This window comes from Mastacembelus armatus, chromosome 12 (genome assembly GCF_900324485.2).
Source record: "Mastacembelus armatus chromosome 12, fMasArm1.2, whole genome shotgun sequence".
NCBI classification, from domain to species: domain Eukaryota; kingdom Metazoa; phylum Chordata; class Actinopteri; order Synbranchiformes; family Mastacembelidae; genus Mastacembelus; species Mastacembelus armatus.
The window spans coordinates 8,563,362-8,586,900 of record NC_046644.1 but is presented as its reverse complement, the minus strand read 5'-3'; the positions used below and the strand labels follow the sequence as shown (position 1 = coordinate 8,586,900).

Sequence of the window (23,539 nt, the reverse complement as noted above, 5' to 3'; positions counted from 1 at the left end):
TGTGTATGCGTGTGTGTGTGTGTGTGTGTGTGTGTGTGACCCTGGTGGCTCTTTGTTTATATTGAGGTCAACTGATATCACACTTCCTGTGCACCAGTACTCCCTGTCTGCCAGTGTGTGTATGTTTGTGTGTTTGTGTGCATATTGCCATAGGTGGTGTGATGAGTGCACATTCACAGAACCCTTAATAAAGCTGTCACCAAAACCGGTGACTTTCTTTCTTCCTCTCTCCATCTTTCTCGCACGACTTCACTGTTTAATTCCTTTATCTCTTCTTTCCTCTGAAATGAGTCACAAATCTGTTCCCTTCTTTGCACATCCCTCTCATCAGCACCCGTGGCCTCTGATGCATTTTTCTTCTCCATCTTTTCTTTTTTTTTTTTTTATCTATTTTGACCCCATAATTATCTTCCCTTCTTTCCCCTTTTCCTAATTTTCCCACTCATCCCTTGTGTCCTTCTTTCCACCCACTTCTCTTCTTTTTGGCCTGTAATCTCACTCCCTCACTTTTGTCTAATCCATCTCATTCCTTCCTCTCCCCATCATCTTCTGCTATACATCTTTCATTTTTGAGGTTTTTCTTTTTCATTCTTACACTTCCTCTTTCTCTTCATTCTCCCATTCTCTTGCCATATCCCCCTTTTTCTAGTACTTTCTCTCCTTCTGTTTGACTGTCTCTCCCCCTCTCCTCCCTCTAGGAATGGAGGGATTATGGAGATGAGAATGTGTATTGTTAGGGACAGAGCCTGTCTGTGATCCTTTGGTTAAAAAAAAAAGGTCTCAGTGCCCCCAAATAGAGAGGATAAATAGGATGTGAATGTCAGACACATAAAAGTACACATACTGTATCAACTATTATGCTGCTGTACACACAAGTAAATGAGCACTTCAATTTAATACACATACACAAAATACATACATATGCACCAAGACAGAACATGCACGGACCTCATATGCATAATTAGTCATTGGAATCTACACTAAAATGTATATTTTGGAAGTGCAAACACCCACACGCAAGCACAGAAACACCTAACAAAGCTGTCACAGTGACTCAACCAACTCAGTGTGGCAACCACCAGGGGGTATCTTTTTCTGTCTCTCACTGCATTTACTCCTTTGAAGTTTTTAATTTCCCTCGGCTAATATTTGCTGTGTTGTGTATTCTGTATGTGAGAAAGATAGAAAGGGCGGTGGAGATGCAGTGAAATTGAATGTTGTGGGATCCACTTTGTTACAATTAGAGCCTTATGTTGTGTTTTATAATACAATGAAATGTCAGTTGTGGGTTGGTTGTGTATATAATAGTAAGAAGCTCATGAAAATAGTTGTATTGTCTAAGATAAAAAAAAATAATAATAAAAACTTTTTTTTTTTTGTAAAATATGCCAAAAAGTTGGATAAATGCCACTTTCACATTTTGGTTGCATTTCTTTAAGGTATGTACAGTATGTACAATGAAGTATGTTTGTATGTCTACATTATATTTTACAACGGGCCAAGCTAGATGATGGTTTAAAATAGTAATTAAAGTTCCCTTACCTTCCAGCACCTCTGTGTGCTACAGGAAGAACACAGAGGAATGTTTATTACATGAGTGAGTGGCTTTATGATGAATTTTTAGATGCAGTGCAGAGCATATTTGTCACTCAATCAGATGATTCAAGCTGTTATGTGAACTGTTGATGAGGCATTTAATGCTCTTCTCTTCTTCTCAAAAAGTGGAAAGGTAATACAAAATTCAATTTTGCAGTGGTTTACATATAAAGGTCTATGATGGAGTGCTTGACACGCTCAGAGTGTTTTTTGTCACCTCTCCAGTGTAGGCTCCAGTACAATCCAACATGAACCCTGAACTAAAATAAGTGGGCCCATCCATGCGCCCTCTTTTTAAACCACTTATCCTGTTCAGGACACAGCCACACAAAGATGACCAATATATACGCACAAGGACTCACTGTGTTTTTGTCCCTCTGGTTTCTCTTGTTTTTGTTTTTTAATAAGAAAATATCATCGGATAAATTGAAAGGCAACCTCATCAACCACCTCTTTAATACCAGCATTAGTCAGATAGAGAGCTGAAATCCCTTAAGGGGTTATGTATAAGCCGAGAGAGGAATGCACACTCTTGTAGGTTTGAAAGTTTATTCTTTTGTACTTGATTCCAGCCTTTATGCATGTCTGATACTGTTAATATTTCAAATAGTATACCAGCTGCACTGAGCCACATCATTGCAGATAGTAGGATGACAAAACCTCTGTTACCTTTCCAAAAAGCAAATGTGGGTCAATAAGCTCTAATTTTTTGAGATCAAAAACATAACTTTGACACGTTTGATTTTCTCTTCATGTAACAGTACAAACAATTAAGTTGCCATGTAAGCCCTACCTGAAATCACTGGTTTCAGCGTTTTTGGCAACACTGTCTCCAGATAGATGAAAGAAGCATAGCACCATAAGGTCTTTTTATGTCCCTTTTCATTGCTTTCCTATATGTCTGGCTGCAATCTGTTCTCCCAGCAGCACTGCAGTGTCACCAGCTGTGCCACTGCTCCCCTGACAGGTAAATGATGAGGCCTGATGAGACCAAATAGTGCTGTAACATCAGCTTTTTAAGTAAAAATTTGTGTTGCATCCCAAGTAGATGCATTTAACATAAAATATGGGCAACATAATGTGTTATGACACATGGTAAACAGACAACATCTGAAAAATAAAAATCACTACCATGTTGACCTTCAGGGAGCCATGACTATTCAAAGCAGTGGGTTCCATTGTTTTTCACTGAGCTTGAGACTCCTGGTCAACTGTAAGCTTGATGAATGTGATAAATGTAGTTACTAATTTTGGCGTCCTTTGATTTCTTATGCAAATTCTCAAAATAACCTTCTTTATATACAGTGAACAACATTTTGAGTCATTATAGAGCAGCTCAATGCCAAAAGATTTAAATGTGAAAGTAATGAGTGACCTATTGAGCACAACAGGCTTAATCTTTCAGTGATACACTGTGAGCATCCAGTGAGCTCATATACAAGCTGTTATTAGAGAGCCTCTGCAGTGTCTAACAGCTGTGCCAGCTCTCTCCTGGCAGGCACCATGCAGTCACAAAACCATCTGAGTCTGTGGGCATCAGGCAGTGACACCAGCGGAGTGTATACGTCCTCCTCTAGACTGGGATTGTACTTCTACTTCCTCTTCAGCTACAAAGATAGAAACCACTTACTGGCTTGTATATATCTCTATCTGGTCTCCCTTATTTCTGGTGACTGAAATAATAATAATAAAACAAAGGCACCCACACATACACACACAATCACATTATGTTTGAAAGAAGAAAGAATATGTTGATGAATATGAGATGTAAGAAGCTGCTGAGAAAAGATAGTCCCCGACCTGGCTATAGTGGTCTTAATTGCTGGCACATTTTTCCTGTACAATGGCATGACAAATCAGTTTTGCAAGGTAGGGAAAAATATGGGTCTCTTGTGGAAAGGACAGACAATTCTGGATATGAGAGCGCAGACTGTGGAAAATTGTAGTGTGTTGTACTTGGGAGGCTCTCTGCATAACATGAACTGCACATCCACCTGGCTTGGAAAATTTGCTTTTTGAGGGAATTTCATAGGGTCAGTATTTCATTTGGTAATACAACCTGAAACCTCATTGTTACAATTTGGTGATTCAGTACACTTACTAGTAGAATTGCAATATTTATTGTGTGACTGTTGCAATGAAGACAGTTCCTGGCTCATATTCTAAGTTCGAGACAAGTGACATATGTTGTTGTTTGTGTTGGAGGACCTGTTGAGCTCATTCATTCTCCCTGTCCCAGACAACTGAGGATATGATATGATGACCTTATGCCCACCCAGCCCAATTTTCCATCCATTATGCTGCCTCCTGGCTTAAACCCCACAGGTCTTACATATTCAGTTTTCAACCCCTTTCTCTTGTCAGTACTTCATCTATCTTTACAGTAAATTTAAGTGTGGTCTTAAAACACAAACCCAGTGTCCCAATATGCAAATAACAATTCATCTGAAAAGTGCATGCACCTGTCAGGAAAAAGGATTGCATGGAGGAGACACAAGTTATAAAAGGCAGTACTTCATTTTTGACATGAAATCGTGGACATAAAGTGATACTTTACCTTTTTTAGAACGCAAGCACCCTGATTCAATTCCAAAAAGTTCTAATTTAAAAAGAGTTGCCTAGGCGAGACTGTGACTCCAGTGTGACAGTAATGCACTTTGTAGACTATGGCTGCCATCCACGCAGCAAGAAGACGAGCGTGATATACTTTGGTTTATTCCCTAGGCAACTTTCAATCTGTTCATTTTCAATCATTCAGTCTGTTAATGCTCTATAGTGACCTATTCATTTTCACATGTAACATTCAAATTAAGCAACATTTGCATGCGTGGGTAGGAGGTCGGTGCATGTGTACATTATATCTCAGTAGGGGATAATGGAAAGAGGAGGTAAATATTAATACAGTAAGTCTGTGATTCCTCTCTGTGACTGACATTGACTAGAGGACATAACATTGATTTGTTCTTATTACACATTATCATAATATTAACATTTGATTGGTCAGTGAATGTAGTTAAATAGGAAAGTCCATCCGCTGCGGTAGGTGGTTACGAACACATAAATATATAAAATACAGTCTAGCTCTATATACTGTAATTTCTAAAATATAATATTACGGCCTCCTTTCATGCTGCTGTTGTTTCAGTACTTTTCTATTTTTGCCATGACTATGGTTACATCATCTGTAGTTCTCTCCACTGTTGGTATTGACAAAAAGTTCCATGGCCTGTGAATTTTTGAATTTCTTTTTCTGTGTGGATACCCCTGCTGAACCTGATTGACTAAGGAAGCTGCTAAGCCCATTTAGCTTGTAAAGAAAATCATTTCTACTCAATGTCCTGTGTTAAAAATATCTATTGTTAGTGCCCATGTGGCAAATGAGTACTCTGATTTAATGCAAACAGTTTTTTGTAGCTTTTTTTGTTTGTTTGTTTGTTTTTTATTGATTTTGTATTTGGCGGTAATTCCCAACATCACACTTTGTAAGTGTGACTATTTGCTTTGTGTATAGTGTGTAAGCGTAAATTAACTTTGCACACCACCAAAACAGCATTCTCTTAAGAATGCATGGAGACACTGGAGATAGGTTTTGATTAGGTTTTTCATCCAAATAACAAAGAAAGCAAACACCTAACAGGTAAAGCAGCTCATATGTTTTTCTATTGTTTTGATATTCACATGTATGATCATACTACTATATACAAACCTGTTTGTCTCCAAGGCTTTCTGTTTATCACTAAAGCCTTAAAGCCTGCACATAAGGACAAATAGTGTAAATGTGTCTGTTGTATTTTGGTTTAAATGTCATATTTTATGTCATATGTCATATTTTGGTTTGAACTACATTTGAGCTAAAAGGTGAGTTGTTTGTCATTATTTTGCCCAAAGAGAGATGAACGGATAACATATGGACAGAAACTGCAGAAAGAAAGAGAGATGCCAGCATTTCCTAACACCATCGAACTGGACAAACAATTGATTGGATTGTCCTAGGCCCCCAGGCTGTGTGTTTGTATATATGTGTGTGTGTGTGTGTGTGTGTGTGTGTGTGTGTGTGTGTGTGTGTGTGTGTGTGTGTGTGTGTGTGTGCATGTGTGTGCGTGTGTGTGCGTGTGTGTGTTTGTATATGTGTGTGTGGCCAATATGATTTGGAAGTTGGAGGTTAATAGAAACAGGAAATACACAGTTTTAGTGATGGGAAGGATGTACGTTAATTTGTATGGGTGGGTGCACATCTTCACTTCTGAGGACAAAATGTCCTCAAATCACTCAAACAGTAAGAAAATCCCCCAAGAGTTTTAATTTTTGCTTGTTCCATTTCTTTTAGTAGCTAGTGATAAAGGAAGTTTGGATGTTCTGCAACTTTGGTGCTCTTCTTATTTCTTCTTATTTTAATTATGATCAAACTTTACTAAACAACTTGACACAGAGCTTCATTGACACAGCTGGAAACAGCTGTGCAATGGAATCCTTGAAACAACACAGTCACTAAGATTGAGGTTTGAACATCAAACCCAATGTAAATTCTGCTTTAATCAGCCGAATTGGTACTGTCCATAACCTCAGCTGTGTTTACAACTTAAAATAAGTGTGTAGTGATATATCTGGTGGAGGAGAAAAGCAATGTGACAGAAGTGTGGATTGATGTCAGAAAAGGTTGGCTGACAAGAGCAGGAGGGGAGGTGGTAGATTGGAGAAGACAAAAAGGATGAAACAGATAAAAAAAGGGTTGGAGAGCAGGGCATGTCTTTGGGAAATGGAAGCAATCAATTGAAAAAGATGCCAAAGTGTTGGGGGAAGAGGAGGAGGTTTGTGTTATATAACTCCAAAATGGCAGCCCTGGATTTCTGGGTAATCAGAATTCTGGAGCACACTCACACTCTCCTCCAAGATGACTTCTGTGTAATCAAACCACAGAAATTGTCTCCTGTGAATGGAGCTGCATGCACCTGAGGGTAAGCTGAAGCACTGTTTATGCATCCCAAAATGTCAAAACAACAACAACAAAAAAATAAAGTATGCCTGACAAGTCAGCACTGTCACAAAAAAGGAATTTCTGCACAGTAAATATCAAGAAACAATGGGTCAGCGTCATTTTTCTGAATTTAGTGCAAAATAATCGACCTCCTATTATCTATACTTTTAAACATTTCTAAGTAGTGTTCTCTTTAAATTAAACACGGATGATTTACATGTTTGTAACATTACAGAAAATAAAGAAGCAAATTTTTCTTCTGTTGCATATGTTGTAGAAATAAAAACACTTTCTTTTAGTGTGTTTGTGCAATGGCTCATCATGCTCCCTGGATTGCAGTTAGAATAAGTTATCCCTCAGTTACTACACACTGTTTTTCATATAAAGTATATATTCTCTAGGTCCTGAGTTGGGAGATAAAATGTGTAAAAAGAGAGCAGTAGGATTTGGAGCAGCATGCAGAGGGGAGCAGCCAAAATAGAGAGAGAATATCAGCAGCACTGCCTGCCAGCCTCACTGAGCTGCTAAGCAGGACTTAACGATGCCCAGGAGGTTGTCTGTGTGTGTGTGTGTGTGTGTGTGTGTGTGTGTGTGTGTGTGTATCTGCGTGTCATGGTGAGTGTATGTGTATGTGTGTTTTTTTGTACGCTTGCCTTCTTTATGAGCCCAAAAAAAAAAGAGCTCAATGTTTCGGGGTCAAATACAGGCCATAGACTTTGAAATGCAGAACTTTATTTTAGCACTAATAAATTAAAAAGTAGTAAACTATCAAAGTGAATGCACATTATTTTAGAATTATAGCAGGATGACAAAAGGCAGACAAATTTGTCTAATCCTGCAGGGTCGTGATACACTGACAGATAATGACGATCACACCGTCTCCTAGATCACCTCAAACAACACTTAGCTCAACCCAACAGTAGGAGTCTGGACATGATCATTTTTTATCTGTGAACACTGCAATTACACTTTTAGTAAAAACATAGATGTAACTGACAACATTAATAATGGCACTTTCTCAGTAAGCCGTACCAGTGAGCCAGTATGCACAATAGAGCCCCAGATAGTGGACATATAAATGGAATGCAGCCATCATTCATGTTAGCAATTAGACACAGGTTTGCCATAATTCATTCTGGCTCAAAGTGGTAAAGCTGTTGGAATCAATTTGATTCCAGTTAATTTAACTCACTAGAAATTAAAATGTAAATTTTCTGTGAGTATTGATAGTTACAACTGCATCAGCCAATGAAATAATGCAGTAGAATAAGAAAGTATTAGCTGAAAGAATGACATTTGTACAGTTTAAATCAGTGATGTTGATGTGTGATTGAGCCCAGATGACAGCAACTCGAAAACATATGAATTACTGTAAATGTTTCTCTGGAGGTGCGATGTGTTGCAGCGTCTCACCACATATTTGCTCTGGCATTCCAAAAAATTCCACAGTTGCATTTGGGGCCAGCTGGTCAAGCCCCAAAGCTGATTATTTTGGGAATGGAGGTGCAGTGAGTGTGTGTGCGTGTGAGTGGGTGTCCGTGACTATGCGTGTGTTGTTGTTGTTTACTTGTTTGTGTTTTCTGTTTGCAAAATTATGCAAAACAATGAAATGGCACCAGCAAACATTATAAAAAAAAAACATGCACTGATGAAAACATTTGAACTACATAAAAACACACCCGTGGTTATAGAAATGCTAACACTGACTGACTTCCAGTAGCCGAAGGTGTTTTTTTTTTTTCCTGCTTTTTCCTTGAACCAACCAACATAGATCATCACCACTACCTTACTGTGACACCAGGAAGGGAAATAGATCAACACTGGTTCATACAGAAAGAGGAAAACCTACAGAGAAATAGTGTGAAATAAAATATGTAGTTCAAAATACATCTTCATGGCACTGGTCATTCAGAATTGTAGGGAATACTGTAAATACAAGCATTTACTTGGTAAATCACCACAAATTTATTTTGCTTTGATTACACTGACAATTAGTTGCAAAAACTGTAGCCTGGAAATTCATTTAAAGGTACAACTGCCAAACTTTTTATATGTGTGTGTATGTGTGTGTGTGTGTGTGTTCTCATTTGGAGGATCAAGTTTGTTTAGTTTTCTATTCTGCAGTGGACAAAGGTGCCTTTACTGTGCCAACAAGATACTTCCTGGTACAAATTTGTGTGTGTGTGTGTGTGTGTGTATGTGTGTGTGTGTGTGTGTGTCTGTGTGTGTCTGACTGAGTGAAAGAGAGGCACACGCATGCATGTCTATGTCTGTGTGCTCCAGTGACCCTCCGTGACCTTGCTTTCTCATTCCCTCCCCCGACTGTCATGAGTGGGCAGACACAAAATCACAGCTGACTGGTCAGCCCCCAAGGTGCCATCTCATCTGATTGCACCAAAGTACTGGTTGTGGAAAATGTTTTAATATGAGGCTGCATCCTGTAGTGAAATGAGAGGTTCCACTACCAAAGAAGAAAGATGGTGCTGGTCTATTCCATTCTCGTAATGTGACTAATCTTAGTTCTAGTTGGATTGAATAAACCTTTACAAATGATCAATGGACAAATGTAGAAAATGTACTTAAATTTCTGTTTCAAAATGTTGTTTTGCATAATACTGGGGTTTCTGATTAAACGCAATATAACACTAACATCATCTGCATCTTCTGAGCACCTTCATTCTAATATTCCTCCAAAGTACATTTACTTCTAGTACTATCAAACTCTATGATAAGCTCATTTGGAAAGGTTGACCTCACTGCTTACACACATTTACCAACCACCCCAGGGAACAAGAAAACTACACCCACAAACAATAAAATGAGAAGATACATTTTCAATAACTGGCGGTGAGGGTGGTTTAAGGTTTGGGGGTGGATTTTTCTTGCACTTCTCTCTTCAGACACTTTATAGAATTAAGCCGACGACACCTCCAGGAGACAACAACAGCTTCTGGCATCCCAGAACCACCTCCACACCCGCTGTCAGAGCTGATCAGACCCCTACACGTCTGCAATACACCACCACCCTGACATTACACCTACAGTTATGGCTGCGCTTGGCAGACAGCGTTTATCATTTACTGTAGAAGAGATAACATTTCAGATTTGAGGATGGTTAAAAAAAATAGGAGGTGGGGTTTAGTGAATCCACTGAGTTTGACAAAGAGGGTCACCGGGGGGTCATGTCAAGTTTAAATGTGTGCTTTTAGCTTCAGCTAGTGATGAATGAATAAATGAATTTAAGCATGCATCATGTATGTATGTATGTATGTCTGTGTCTGAGTGTGTAGAAAAGGAGCGTGGGAGGTGTCAGCATGGGTAAGCTACAGGAATATCACCCAGAATCCCTCAGTGATCAAAGACTCTAACTGCAGTGCATGGAGTGTGAAAATTAGACAGAAAAAAAATAGAAGGAGAGAGAGAACAAAAACTGGGAGAGCGAAAGAGGAATAGAAACAAGGACAGAGAGGAAGCCCTTGACAGAAAGAAAGAAAAAGAGACATAAGTACAGCATGCACAAAATGAAACACTGATTTAGATGGCCAGATATGAGGAAAATGATTGAAGAGAAATAGAGATCAAAGCCAAGATGCCAGTACATCAAACGGTATCTTACAGTTTCATGATCGCATAATGAATTTAACACACTTTGAGGAATCATGATGATACAACACTGATTTACAGCTGGAACACAGGGAGAGCCTCAAAGAAAAATAATATGTGGCAAGAATGATTTACTTTAACACAGGTTTAATACGCAAGGAGGCAAAGAACAAACTGTCATTCACAGCTACAGTGTGAAGAGTTGGCAGAGAATGTGTGCATGTTTGTGTGAGTGTGTTTGTGCTGCAGGTGGAGGTGTGTGGTTAATACAGTCACTCATCAAAGTTGCCCAGTGGTTCACCTACACTGTTCTGAGGTGGTTTTAGTAATGGGGCCTTTTTAGGTACATGGTAATAGAAAACTGTTACTGCTTCGCTGTTTCTGTCCAAATTCTTCCAGTTTGTCCTGGAAGTTTAATGACAGTGGTAAACCCCATGACCTCAGGACCTTAATGCTCACCTGCATGGGGCTCATGAAACATAGAAAGTCGGCTCTGATTTGGTTCAGTGCACAGCAACAAGGAATATTTTTGACCCTTTGCCCTCAGTGACAATACATGTAGTTATTTCAAGTTAGAATTCCAAACACTTTCTTACAAAGTGACCCTGAAAAGTCCATTTCAAATATCAAGTTGTGGGAATTTAAAAGGATTTTTTCAGGCATTGATAGCTGTAAAATCAATTTAGATAAACGTCAGTGTAAAGTGGGTATAAACACAGGGTCACATGCATGTTAACAAATAATCTGATAATTTACACACTGTTAGTCCTGTCTTCTATTCTCTTATTCTTAATACAGTACCAGACCCAATAATAATAATAATGATAATAATATCACGTTTTTCCTTCCTACTGGGGGATTACACTTAATAATAATAATGTGTATTGAGGTCACACTCCATCAGCTTAGTGAGGAATCACCTGTTTTGCATATTTGGATCTAAAATAAACCCAATAGTGAACAGTCTTCTTCTGTTTTAAGTTTATCTCAGTGGTTGATCATAAAACACCTCCTAATGACACTCTCCACATAAATGTTAAAGCATCTTACATTCAGAAACACATTCTCAGATTCATTTCAGAGCAGGAAGCAGCATAAAAAGTATAATTACAGTGTTTTTTAATGACCGAGCATATGGTAACAGGCTTTATAAGTAGCCTAACAGGTCCCGCTCTGTTCATCACCTATCCACTTACGCAGCCTCACTCACGCACAAATTAAAAAGTGGGAATTTTTTTGGGGGGGGATTGATCAGAGTTTGGAGCAAGCAGTCGGGGTTCACCTGTGGAGGTGTCTGTGATTGGAGAGACTTTCCGCTTCACTCCGCCCCCGCCCCCGGCGCGCTCCCCGCCTCTCCAAACCCAGAGCGCACACACGCAGCTCGGGACCTTCCTCTACCCGTAGCAGAACATGAGTTGCCATCTCTCAGAGCGGACGCGTAACGACACAGATGGTTTCATCACGGTGTCTCGCTTTACGCTGAGCGAAACTGCAGCTGTTTAGGAAAAAATCTCACTCCTGTTCCCGGTTGTGTGTGTGTGTTTTTTTTTTTTTTTTTTTTTTTTTGGATGCGCCATGCAGTCTCGCTGGTGGTGTTGTCGGCTGGTGGCGTGGACGTGGGTTTGGAGTCTGGCATTGCTCGGAGCGTGGTGCATCCCCGCAAATGAAGGTAAGACACTCACTTTTTGCTCAGTGACACTGACGGACGGGGTTTTGTCGGTGGAACGTGCGTTGTGTTCCTTTGGTGCCAAAGCCCGTCGGGTCTGGTTTAGGATGGCTTTACGGTTTCGACGCCGTTTGACAGAAAAGGAAGTCGTCTGTAAAAACAACATGAGCAGTTAATGGTTATGACAGTTGTGTCACCCCAGGTACTTTTAATGGCAGCCTGATCCTTAAAGCAACGAAATAACATAAAGGACCTTTGAACAGAACATGCGTGTCTCCGGTTAACCAGACCTTTAGCCGACAGACGCACAGTGCGCTGCGAAAATCACTGTATTCATCTTCAGCATTTTCCTGTGAAGCCACGAAACTGATGAGCTTGACCTTCCACACTTTGCCATATATTATAAAGAAAAAGCACGACAGTAAATCCCATTTCCTTGTCTTGGCTTTATATGTAAAGCTTAATTGAACTCTTTTTTTCACCCTGTATAATAATAATAGAGGCTGTATGAATAGTTTTGGTGCCACGTTTCTTTTAATTGCTTTTAAAGGTATTTAAGGTTTAGTAAAAACCTGGCGTTCTTTAACGATGTGGGCTGAATCCTTTAAATCCATGAATCCCCGTTAGTTCTCCTAGCAGCCAGTGAGTTCACTGGTTACATATTACCAGTTTGGTTTGGCACCACTTATAATTTGGCTCAGTTATCTCCAGAAGCCTGCATTTGTAAATGGTTCGACTGAATTAACACACATCTGCATTTACTCCTGCCAATATTTGCAATGTGGCTTAAAAATAAGAAGGGGGTTAAAAAAACCTAAAATGGTTGAAACAGTGTGTAAGATTTTGTTCCCACACTATTGTCAACAGACCTAGCAGCGTTTTAATAGCTGGAGATGAATGCCATTGTTGGAGGCTATTAGACAGCATTATCCGGGAAACAGAGGACATTCATCAAACTGCTCATTCTTCTCTTGGCAGATTTATTTGGTTAAGTTTAGATTCACAAAAGTGGCTCCCAGTGTGCGGCTGTGGGACACACACTGAATGTTGTGCAGACCCCTCCAGGTTAGCGTGTCATAATTCTGCAGCATATAAAGCACTTCAAGTTCACCTAGAATGTATACAGTAGGTTGCACTCAGGGTTTAGGAGCTCGCTTTACCTGTTTTATTTAATGACATAATGCACATTTTTCATACTGGTCCAAAACACCAGTTCCAGAGTTTTGACACCATACAGATTCACAATACTTGAATTTTCACGGTGTTTTTAAAGGTAAGCTTCAGGATAAAAAACTGTGAATCAGTAGCTCGTGAGACAGAATTCCAACTGCTGTGAATGAAGAGAGAGAGAAGCATTTGAAAACACATCCATGTTTGATCTGTCACATCTTAAAATTAGTTAGACATTTCTTTGTTTGTCTTTCTTTGTTGTCTTCATTTATCAAGCCTAGCCTTTGTTTGATCTGCAACAGCCTAGTTATTTTACAGCCCATTCTATTTTCTCAAGAGGACTCTCCCATATTCGACCACGTAAACCCACTGTATAAAAACACATAAAATAAAACAGCTCAACACTCAACACGGATTTTAGACTCATTTAGCACATACATGCATTGCAATGGATAATGGATAATCATACAATTGCATGCGTAATTGGAGAGGAGAGTGAAGCCCATAATTAAAATAGTCACTGTTCTCTCATTGGGCTAATTTACTGTAATTGAAAAAAGTAAGATTAAGCAATTTTTCCACTTCGCTTTAGATGTCTTCGAGGAATCATCTGGGATTTTGGCCACTGGCTCGTTTCAATTTTTGTCTTAATATGGGAGGAAACATCCCATCAGGCTGCATGCTGAGTTGCTCCACCATAATGTGTCCTCACATTACACCGTAGACTCACCTCATTCAGCTGTTCACGTTTCATTTGCAGCTACATGCCTCCTCCAGGCCCTGAATAGTGACCAACTGAAGAAAAAAAAACAAGAGTGACGAGACAATAGCTGTGACGCCTCCTTTATTATATTAACATTTTTCTCTTGGTGGGGACAGTTCCACCGCCTGATAAATGTTCTTGAGGAAAACTGAACACAGTGTGCCATCTTGATAAATTTCCTCTCTTGAAGCAAATCCATTCTCATTTAAATGGATACATTTCTGAGAACAGCTTGCTGCAGAACCAGATGCCACACATTTGTCTATGTTTAATTAATAATAATGTCTGACTAATGAGGATGATCTGGAGTGTGTGACCCTTCACATTAGGGAGTTAAAAACCAAATCACTTTCTTTTTTGCTGGTAATGGTGTCGATCAAGTGAGGATGGTGGATTGGATGAGATTATAGAAAGTCTTGGAGGTCAAAGTGCATGTTGTCTGTGTATGTATGTGTGAGTCATGGCATGGCGACACTTATCTAACACTTAAATGCCACAATTAAAAATCATGAGACACAGATGGAGGGAAAGGACTAAAGAGGCAGATGTGTTGAGGAAATGGCATGTTTCCACTGGTTTTAGAAATCAGAGGGAGATACGGTTTCAGACAAAATTGTGTTAAGGATCATTGAGGTCAAGTTGGCTCTTGAACCCACAGTGTCAAATATGTGCAAGTGAAAGTAAATACCCAGGCAGCCTCGTGTCTCTCAGATTAAATATTCAGCTGTCATTTCAGTAAGAAATATATCATTAGTGTCCATGCTGAAAATCCACTTACTCTTGAACATAATTCAAATATTTGAGTATCCAGGAAGTAATGTCACTGAGAGATGTTAAATTGCTTCATTCACTCAGTGGTGATGACTTTTAATAATAAGTTCTGTAAATCATTGTCACAGCCGAGCTCTAACTTGTTAGGTGGTTTGATCCTTAGAGAGAGCGAAAGAGGTAACGTATCCCTTATGATCTAGTTCAGCATCACTTATCTCTTCTTTATGGCCTAATTAGTTGTCTAATCGCCTCCTAAGGACGTCTTTTATTATACTCTGCAGAGCAGTGGAGACAGTAAGACTAGAGTAGTGTCTGTGTGAGTGCTGGGAGAGTTTTGCAGAGCAAGTCTGTTACTGAACTACCTCTTGACCTGCTTACTCCACCCTCTCACTGCGGATGTCTGTACTTTTGTTGACTTTAGGGTGGTCTTATATCATTGTTTATTATAGGGACATAGGACTGAAAATAATGTACTAAGCAGCTGCTCTATATGATGAATGGTAGTTAGGAGATTAAACTTTTAAATATTTTTACATGCGAGCTTAAGGAACCTGTCTGGTTGGTAGCACCAAACAGTAACATCAAATAACCCTTTGAAAATTCTTCACTTCAGTACCCATTGATATGCAACGTCGTCATCAATATGCTCACTCATATTTATTAAACAGAGTCTGCGACAGTTTATTAAACCTGAGGGAAAAGAAAGGAAATTGATCGAATAATGTGGAGTCCACCTGACTTGAGATTTGGAAAGAAATGACATTTCCAATCTTAAAATTCTGAGTAAATAGTGTAAAATCTACTCCTGTCAGGGACTGATTAGACCAGTACTAGGTATTTGCATAGAAATGTTCTATTTAATGATCATACTAATAATACGAGTTTTCGAATTGTGCAGAGTTTCTGCCAAATTAATTGCTATTTGACTTGCTGATCAAGGTTGTGATGGTTAATTATATAAAGGTGGTTGGATTTGTGACATGGCAGAAATTTGATTAGTTGTCTTGTAGTTTGAACTGTTCCACAATCTGATTTCCCACAAGACACTTGTCTTTTGAGCTCGTGTTAATATTAGTGGAGTAGTATTTTACACATTGTGGCTAAAACTGTCTTGACTGAAACTGTTATGAACTTCTGTACAATAGACTACATTGCCTTCATCATACGGCCATCTGTGACTACATATTTTTCTTCTTTCTTCCTGTTTTTTTCCTGATAGGAAAGTTTAATTGCATGTAATTTTAGCTTTTTCTCCCTTTGTCAGCACTGAGGACATGGTTGTGTTGACTAGAAAATCCCTGGGCAGATCACAAGTCTATCACAGGGCTCACTCACAGAGACAGAAAAACACTAACGTTATACCAATTTAGAGTCGCAAATGAATCTACCTGCTGGTCTTTGGAGTACCAGGATACAGATACTGAAAGTTAGTTTCAAATATTTGAATGCTTAAATGTGCATCTATTGATATGCTCCCATTTAAAAAAAAAAAAAAAAAAACTATGGTAGCATGGCAATAGATCCTTCACTTGGACTTTCTCTTTTATAGTTTGAGTATACACTGTCAGACACAGAATGAGCCAAACATTATCATAGATGAGATAAAGAGAACTGAACTCTGCATTTATGACAGTGAATGTCATGTCATGCCAAACCAAAGGTTGCAGCCTGAATACATATTATCTGCTTTGACTTTATAAAGTGTCTCTAAGTAAATCCAACAAAGTTACTGAGTGAGCTCACAGTTTTTCCACTCTGATGAGTAACTTTGTGAATTTGTCAAAGAAGCAGTTGGACACACGGTTTGGAAAGACAAGGGTGCAGTGTCACGAGTGCAACACCAGGGAAGACAGAAAGGAGTGCAGTGGTCAAGCTGCACTTGACAACATTTAACTGAGAAGCTCAGAGATGAGCATTTCAATAAATCAGTTTGAACTGAGAGCTGAACTGCACATGCTGAATTGGAGTATGAAGTTGGGCTGTTATTAATGGTCAACAAGATCCACATACTACTGATCCACTAAACAGTGTGAGTGGGCAAACGCTATGCCACGTGTCATTTGAAGTGACCTTTGAACTTTGGTCTTTCAAATTCTCACATCTCCACATGCTTAACACTTGTCTAAATGCTAAACAAAATGTCTCCCTTATTATCATTCAGACACAAACACGTTTATATTTGATTTGAAATCGGATTATTTTTTTCTTTCTTGATATTTGCATATTGGATGAAAAGAGTTCACCAGATATTGTTTGATTGGTTGTTTATCTATTCTGAAGACTGTGTTTTTCATTTTTAACAGTGAACCTGCTGGATTCCCGCTCTGTTATTGGAGACCTAGGATGGGTGGCCTACCCGAAGAATGGAGTAAGTACAACAATTGTTCAGACTTTAAAAACTGCTGATTCATTTAGTAAAAACAGGGATGAAATTTGACAAATATGGCAGAGTTTAATACCTAAAACCTGAATCTTGAAGTTGTCAGTCAGTGATCAGGGTTTTTCTTACTAAGTTACTATCCTTTTGAGAAGGTATATGGTATGTCTTGTTGTATAGTGGTACTTAGATATGTCTTCTTTGGCTTTTAGGACTGTTAAAGTCAAGAAAATGTTCCATCTAAGTAGCAAACTCACTTTCTGGGTATGATGAGGATACATCCATAACTTTATGATTTTAGTGTAGATTATTTGATTTATCAATGTTAAAGGTCATTTCATTTCCAAGAACTCCCTCTTCATTATCGGGGTAAATTGAATTCATGAATAAGATATTGAAAGTCACCATGGAATATATTATTCTCAGGCTAGGAATTGAATTTCCATTCCCAAGCATTCCCAGGATGATGGCTAATTAGAGAATGACTTACACGAATTGGAAAATAGTTAGTTTATGATAATATATAGTCTATTTTAATGAAAAGAAGTCTTTAAAAATTTTAATTATGTATTCTAGAATTTCTAGACTACCTACGCCCATGAGATGGTACTTCATATCTGAACCTGTCGCCATTTTTTTTTTTTTTTTTTTTTGTAAAAACTTAATTCCCCAACATCAAGTGTTCATAGTAACAAGGTTCATTTAAATTGAAATTCTTTTGTGTATCCATCTGATCCACGTGGAAAATCTCTCATATAGTTGCAACTCCTTGTGGCAAATATGAAGCTATACACACCGGACCAATACTGCTGACCACAGCGCTTCCTCAGCTCTGGGTATTCAAATCACGGCCCACGCTGTAGCTGTATGCAGATGGGAGAGATAGTGCTGACAAAAGCAGCCGTGTGCGCAATCATATTAATGAAGATGTGATTATGGTGTGTGATTTCGACAATGCAACTGCATAAATAACTGCATTCAGGGTATGCAGAGGTAGAGAAAATGAAAGATGTGATAAGACGATGTAAGGATCTCATAATAACATTCTCTCTTATTATGTTTTCAGTCGGCTACATTTTAAGGTCATTAAGTCCTTTTTGTATTTAACTTGGCACCGTTGAAATATATTTCTATATTATCGTTATTATTTATGTCACAGCGCCTAGTCTTTGAATACTCTTGCACATTCTCCACAAACTCACACATTCACACTTGGCAGCAGCAATCTTCTGTGGCTAAATAAGATGTTGAGGAGGTATGGAAGGTTTTTTTTTTTTTTTTTTTAAGTCTCATGTTCCAGATGGTACGTTTAATCCCTTGTTTTCTCCTCCTCCCTTCATCTCCATCCATCAACTCTCATTTCATTCTTCACTTTATTTCTGCCTCAGTTCTCTTCCCTGTTCCTCTCCCCCACCCCCCCCAAACATTTCTCTGACTTTTTATGCCCAATTTCTTCTTATTCCTGCCATCTGGTCGTCTTTTTTTTTTTTCACCACTCACGTCTCTCTGTTTCATCATTGTGCTTTCCTCTTCCAAAGCTTCCATGTCCTTTGAAAGTTGAAACAAGAGTTTACGCTAAAAGGATATGGAGTACAATAAGTGCTTTATAAAATGTTTGGAGTTTGATGGATGACCTTAAAATCTTTGACATCTGTCAGTGAACAGTGTGACACTGATTTAGTAGCTTGTATTAGAAGCTTGTTGAAAACAGTTAAAGCTTAAGTTTTCACTGAAAGCTCTTCACTTGCCATTTATAACAGTTTAGATGTGTTCTCTTACTCAAAATAAATAAAGGCCTCAGTAAGAGCCCTTTTTGAGATCTTACCAATGAAAATATTTGTTTCACCTTACGTCGCCCCATTTGTGCTGTTTAAACTTTAGGCAGAAAAACAGAGACTAGCAGCAGGCTCTGTACCATGTACATGTACCATGCTCTGAGCCTGTGTGAGAGGAGGAAGTTGGTAGAAAACTAAAATGCCCGGGGTTACACAAACACTAGACCACTTAAAATGGGTTTTATACAGGGTCAAATCCAAACTGAGAGCTGGATGTGAGGTGATCGGCTAATAAAAGTAATTCGTTCCTTTTGTTCACAGTCTTTTGCTTGTGCAGAAAGAAAAAAAAACAGCTATACTAAAAAAAAAAAAAAAAAAAAAGGTCAGTTCATTGACTGACTTTTTGATTCAGCATGGTCAATTGACCAAACACTAGGGGTAGTTTGAATCAAAGGTGCTGAACATATTGCAGACATCCTGCCCGGACGCTCCCTGATGGCTCAGTGACAGCTAAGAGTTGGCTTTGAGTGTCAAGACTCTAAACTCTTGTCTCTAATGAGGAAGAGGAGTGGTTGTTTGAACAGTTCAAGGAGTGTTTGCTTAGAGATTTGTTGTGTTACTCCAATAATGCTGTACAACAGATCCTCTCTTTATCCCGTGGTACATTAGAGCATCATGAAGCAGGGATGATGAAACGGGGTACAAAGCACAGAGCGTGCCTATAAAGATAAGCAAACGGTTTAGATTATCTAGAAGTGTCTCAGGTGGGATAAGGAGGAAGAGGAGAGGAAGAATTCTGAAGATGCAAATGAAAGAGAGAAAGTCATCAAACACTACTTCTGGCTCAGACTTGAAATTGGATAATTAAAGGAAGAATCAAGCACATAGAGGGGAAAATGGTGATAGACATGGATGAAATGAAAAAGCAAGGCAGCCAAATGAGGCGTGGAATGAATGCCTGGATGGAGCCAGAAATACATTATCAACAGACAGTTAAATGTGGCAAAAGTTGGGTGAGCATTCTTGTGGAAGCCCAGTATTTTCTAGCTGTACATACAATACCTAAAACACACACCAACATAACTCCAATAATCACCCAGCACAGAGTAAATACTTAGTAAAACAGTGTGAAGGGGATTCTGCTATGGTTAAGGAGTGAGAATGACACTTCTGTTGCAGTGTCAGGATGGTCAGTGATAATGGGTGGTAATAATAAATTGGAGACAGCTTTACAGAGTTAAAGCCACAAGGGCAGTCGGCACAGCCACAGGGGGTCTGCTAACGGATGTAACACACACACACACACGCATACCCACACATATAATAGTCAACAAAACAAACACAACACACTAATGAGGCGCTAGAGGGATGCCTGTAGGAACAGTTCAGTCTAGGGAGCAAAGTAGAATATCGACAGGGAGTGGGGATGAGGCGATGCAGAAGTGAGAGGGAGGTTGTGGTTGTTCTTTTTTTTTTTTTTTTTTTTTTTTTGAAAGGGCTGAAATTAAGGACCTTTGACTATTGGGACTATTTGCTACTATTGGGACCAAAACCTCTGTCTCTTGGCTTTGAAAAAGATACATTAAAAACCTTGGCGGGGACTGTTCTTTTCGGATACACAGGGTAATTAACTCGAGTAAGGCAAAAAATTTCCATAGGCATTGTTGCTCTGAAAGTAATAGTTCTAATATAAAGCACCCTGCCTGTGGTGTTGTTTTCTGCAAAGAAACAGCTGAATATCTATATAAAACATCAGTGTAAACATCTGTGAAAACATCTATGTGGCTAGTTCTAGATAAGTGGAAAATTGTCTTTCTTGGACTTTGGTTGAACTGACCCTTTTAAAGAAGAGCTTGTAGGAATTGCATTAAAGCTGTGGTGGATGAACTGAAGATTAGACTATGACATTTTTAAAATGAGATGGTGAATTACATTACAGAATCTCAAAAGAGAGGATAAAGACACACAGAAATAGATCTGCCATAAAAAATGAACGTCCAAAGAGTAATTATGTTTTAAAAGGTCAGCTACTCCTCACACCCTTCAGTGCTGGTGGATCTCTCCCTGCACAAAGCTCTGTGTTTGACCTCTGTGGCTCTACCTGACTAATAACATGTACAGTAGCTCCAATGCAAATGTGACCACTGCCTACATAGCAGTGGTCACATTTTGCCATGCTATTAGGTGTAGCTAAGAAGTCCTACCAATAAAGTCATTGTTTCTGTGCATAATATCTCCTTTTTTATGCTGAAGGGTTCTTGGAAATGATAGATCCCTCCTGTTCCTGTTTTATAGGAAATATATCACATTAAGGAAGTGAAGACACCATTGCACTGAAAGCATCCTCACTCACCTTTAATGGAAGTTAGTTCGTTTCATTGGCTGTTAATGTGCAAAATAATGGCTCACGTTAAATCATTGACTCAGTTTAAAGTGTTAGCTTATACAAGTGCCATGTCCCATTTTCTTTAGTAATCAAACACTGTTATTAGAGTTTGCAGCTACAGACTGGGAGGACTTCGCTCAGAGCAAGCTGGAGAATCTGTATGATCAAACCAGTAAGAGGCTTAATGTCTGCGCTGGGACTGGCTTGGCTGGGCTCTGAGAGAAACGGGGTCTCGGTCACACGCAAGCACACACTGATATGTTTGCTCATCTATACTTGTGAGACTTCTTATTAACATAGTGCATTTAACAATAACCTGGACCAAAATCTCTCCAAAATTAATTCTTAAACCAAGTGTGATACACAGTCCTTTGAATTGACAACCGTGAAAATGCTCTCTCTTTCCAAACATGTCCCCACTCTCAAAGTCTTAAATTGGTTCTCACAAACATAGATGTACACACCCACACACACTGCACTGTGAACATATCAACATGGACACATTTGTATTCAGCAACACATATATTGTGTACTAACACTTGACAGTGCCAGAATTTAGTCACAAATGGTTCATAAACTGAATGATAATAAGCAGCAAAGAAAAGAGACAGACTAAAACAAGGAGGAATGAAAAAAGACAGCTGGAGAACAAGACACGGAGAAAAAAGACAAAGAAGGTTGTACATAATGGTTACAGCAAAGATTGATTAATATGGACTATTAAACTATAACACCAGATCATAGTCTGGTCCCTCTGGCCATATTACAATGACATGATGAAGCGCCTGTATTAACCATGGGAGAGTGCTACTGATGCAGATAATAGCCATGTCCCAGGAGACCTGCAGAGGGAATTACTGCTTCTGTCTGACATACACACAGGCATAGATGCAGATGCTCACACAGACAATCTTGAACACTCATTTGCATATATGCACACACACAGGCAAGACTGAATACACACACACTTTTTACACTATGTAGGATGTACAGATAAACACACATTCTACTGCATGATATTTTCATTGTTTTAATGTACTTATTTATTTTTTGCTGACAAAAATGTCACCCCTCAGTCATGGCAATACAAACACATGCATCCTCTATCTCATTCTTTTTTTTTTTTTTTTTTTTTGTCTGTTGAGATGAGGTGGAAAGGGAAGAGGATTATTCAGCTATCTATACCTTGATACGCACATACACACTCCTTATCCCTTTTATATTTTCTTTGCCACCGTTAAGCCTTTCCTTTGCTGTAGCTCACTCTTACTTTGAATTTTTCCAATTCTAGTGCAGAGGTGATACCTGAGTTTTGACACTGTTACCAAAACTACAGTATATTTTTAATTCCTCACTTTGAGGACTATGGGCATGGTGGGAAGTCTGTTTACTCACGTACTTTACTTAAGTGCACTTGTTTTTACCTACTAGTCAGATAGGATTTTATTTGAGCAAAACATATTTATAATAAACTTAAAAATTAAATGCATCGTGAAAGATTAAATTTTGTGGCAGTTTATAAAAAATCTTGGCATGTTTCAGTTGTTATAGACATGTCACATCAAAAATTTGCAAAAATCTCTGTTCAAGGCTCAAAGATAAACCATATTTCATTGCAAACACAATGGAGCACTAAGGATACCTACACTTTGATGCATGAGTATTAATATTCTAATAATATAATATATACAGACCAGACTACAGTTGTTAGTACCCTTGTACCCTTGAAATAAATTGAAACTGACAGAAGTCATTGGCATCCAATATTCTGTTCTTTTGTGTTTCATTATTATTCTGTGTTGTATGTTGTTTTAGATGATAATTTTTGATGTTTTTAAAGTATATTTAAATAATGCAACAGATGAAAACATAATAACAACAATATTGGGTCCCTGAACCTAAGATTTTGTAGTGCACTATTTTGAGGCACTCTCTGCAATCAAGCACTTTTCTCAGCTTCTACAGTTTTCAGCTGGTAGTTTGGCCCATTGTTCTTGAGCGGACTGCTCCAGTCCTTTGAGGTGTGATGGATTCCTGCTCCCAACAGCTCTGATCAGCTCAGAGGATTTCCTTATTTCTCCTCAAACAAGTCCCTTATGTCTTTGTCCATATTCAGTGTGGTGAACACTATGATACCAAACACACACTGAGGACTTTTCTACATTTAATTAGGCTCAGGTTTATAAGATTGAAGACACCTATGATACTAATTGAAGACAATAGCCTGCTTGAAATGTCACTATAATTCACTTACCACCACTTCTAAGGGACACCAATATTTTTTTCTGACTACAGATCTTTGTAGAATAAGCATGAATTTAGCTCTTTTAACAGCTTCTTTGTTTTATTCTGTGGCGAACCAAAGGCATGCCTGCCACAAAAGAGCTTTTAATTTCAACACTCCAGGAAGAACAGAACATTTAAAGGTGTAATGATACCAACACGGTTATTTTACAT

General features: G+C 38.7%; 1 protein-coding gene across 2 annotated transcripts in view; it reads left to right on the top strand.

Annotated features, from left to right (window-relative positions):
* The first annotated feature begins 11,749 nt into the window (after nt 1-11,749).
* Nucleotides 11,750-23,539, top strand: part of epha5 (EPH receptor A5) — a 54,108-nt gene continuing 42,318 nt past the window's right edge. Inside the window, exons 1-2 of one of the 2 annotated variants that reach the window (XM_026297268.1) lie at nt 11,750-11,843; nt 16,848-16,912. In XM_026297268.1, coding sequence (XP_026153053.1) covers nt 11,750-11,843; nt 16,848-16,912 — 159 coding nt within the window. Of the gene's footprint in view, nt 11,844-16,847; nt 16,913-23,539 lie in introns of those variants that run through there. The other variant, XM_033325473.1, reaches the window with a different exon arrangement.